General features: G+C 47.3%; 1 protein-coding gene across 2 annotated transcripts in view; it reads right to left on the bottom strand.

Moving 5' to 3' along the window:
* Nucleotides 1–511: 511 nt before the first annotated feature.
* Nucleotides 512–1,625, bottom strand: part of LOC110391245 (CD209 antigen-like protein C) — a 5,930-nt gene continuing 4,816 nt past the window's right edge. For both annotated transcript variants that reach the window (XM_021383056.1, XM_021383057.1), the window contains exon 10: nucleotides 512–1,069. In XM_021383056.1, the coding sequence (XP_021238731.1) occupies nucleotides 934–1,069 (136 nt within the window). In that variant the 3' untranslated portion in view covers nucleotides 512–933. The remainder of the gene's footprint in view (nucleotides 1,070–1,625) is intronic.

Genomic DNA, 1,625 nt, shown 5'->3' with positions numbered 1-1,625 from the left:
CCATAGCCATGGGGACCAGCTCCCCCGGAGCATCCATTTCCCCGCAAGGCAGAGATTTTGGGGCAAACTGATGGCTTTTTATCGAAAGCAAAAGCATTTCTTTTTTTTGTGGGTCACTCTTTGAAAGCAGCGTGGAACAGCTCCAGAACCGTTTTGTTTGCAGGCAAGGGCCCCGTCCTGATCGATTTGACAACACATTTCTCAAGCCTGGCTCAAGTTTCCTCATTTTGGGGGCAGGGAAGAGCTCCCCGGGTTAATTTTCAACCCAGAGAAGGAGTTTTGTTACCAGGAACGAAGTGCTGTGCTCCCACCGATCGATACCATGAATTCCCCCCTAAAATCCACGATTATTTCTTAAGCTTATAGCCCTCTAAGAACGAGCACTGAGACCAACTCGTGCTTTTTAACTGAATTCCTTGGATTTAACCTGAAATTTTCAGCTACTGGGGTGGGTGGGATGCACGCTTCTATTTATTTGGGGGGTGGGGGAAGGATGGAGGGGTGCAGCATCTTGAAAAATAAAAAGGATTTATTGGGTGTTGACATGCAGGGTGAGGGGATGCGGGGGGTTCTGAGCAGAACCTGGGGGTTCCGGGTCGGTTTTAATTTGATGCCAGTCCACAGCCAGGCAGAGAAACACAGGAAAAAAGGATTGTGAAAGTGGAAAGGGGCAAAGGGGATTCGTACAGAGCTGGGGGGAATGCAGCAGTGGGGAGAAGCGGGCTCTCCTTGCACCCATGAGCGGGTTTTCACCTTTTTACAGAGAGCTTTTTCTTTTTTTACCCTTTAAACTTTGTCCAGGTCCCGAGAGGGAAAAGCCTGCCATGGGCTTTTTTTTTTTTTTTTTTGGCTTGTTTGTTTGATTATTATTTTTTTTTTTTTTTACTCACGGATTGGGAACTGTCTGTAAATGGAAAAGCTTTTGGGGGGAAGTCAGCAGGACCAGGACTTCTCGCAGATCCAGTGGTGCAGGCGGGAGCAGCGCTCGTCGGCCCACATGCCATTGGGCCCCATCGTGCCGCAGTCCTTCTGATCACGGTCCCTGTTCTCCTGCCATGTGATCCAGTAGCTGGGGGAAGGGGAAAAAAAGGAGGAAAAGGGGAAAGGAAAGGGGGAAAGGAAGGAAAGAAAAGAGGGAAAGGAAGGGGGAAAAAGGAGGAAAGAAAAGGGGAAAAAAAAGGTGGAAAGGAAGGGGAAAAAAGGGGGGGAAAGAAAAGGGAAAAAAAGAGGGAAAGAAAAGGGAAAAAAAGGGGGAAAGAAAAGGGAAAAAAGGGGAAAGAAGGGGGAAAGAAGAGGGAAAAAAAGGGGGAAGAACGGGGAAAAAAGGGGAAAGAAGGGGGAAAGAATAGGGATAAAAGAGGGAAAGAAAAGGGAAAAAAGGGAGAAAGAAAAGGGAAAAAAGGGGGAAAGAAAAGGGGAAAAGGGGGAAAGAAAAGGGGGAAAGAAAAAGGAAAAAAGGGGGAAAGAAAAGGGAAAAAAGGGGAAAGAAGGGGGAAAGAAGAGGGAAAAAAGGGGGAAGAAGAGGGAAAAAAGGGGGAAAGAAAAGGGAAAGAAGAGGGATAAAAGGGGGAAAGAAAAGGGAAAAAAGGGGGAAAGAAAAGGGAAAGAAGGGGGAAAGAAAAGGG

This window comes from Numida meleagris, unplaced genomic scaffold (assembly GCF_002078875.1).
Source record: "Numida meleagris isolate 19003 breed g44 Domestic line unplaced genomic scaffold, NumMel1.0 unplaced_Scaffold328, whole genome shotgun sequence".
Taxonomy (NCBI): domain Eukaryota; kingdom Metazoa; phylum Chordata; class Aves; order Galliformes; family Numididae; genus Numida; species Numida meleagris.
The sequence above is the reverse complement of the archived record's forward strand: the minus strand, read 5'-3'. Positions and strand labels throughout refer to the sequence as shown.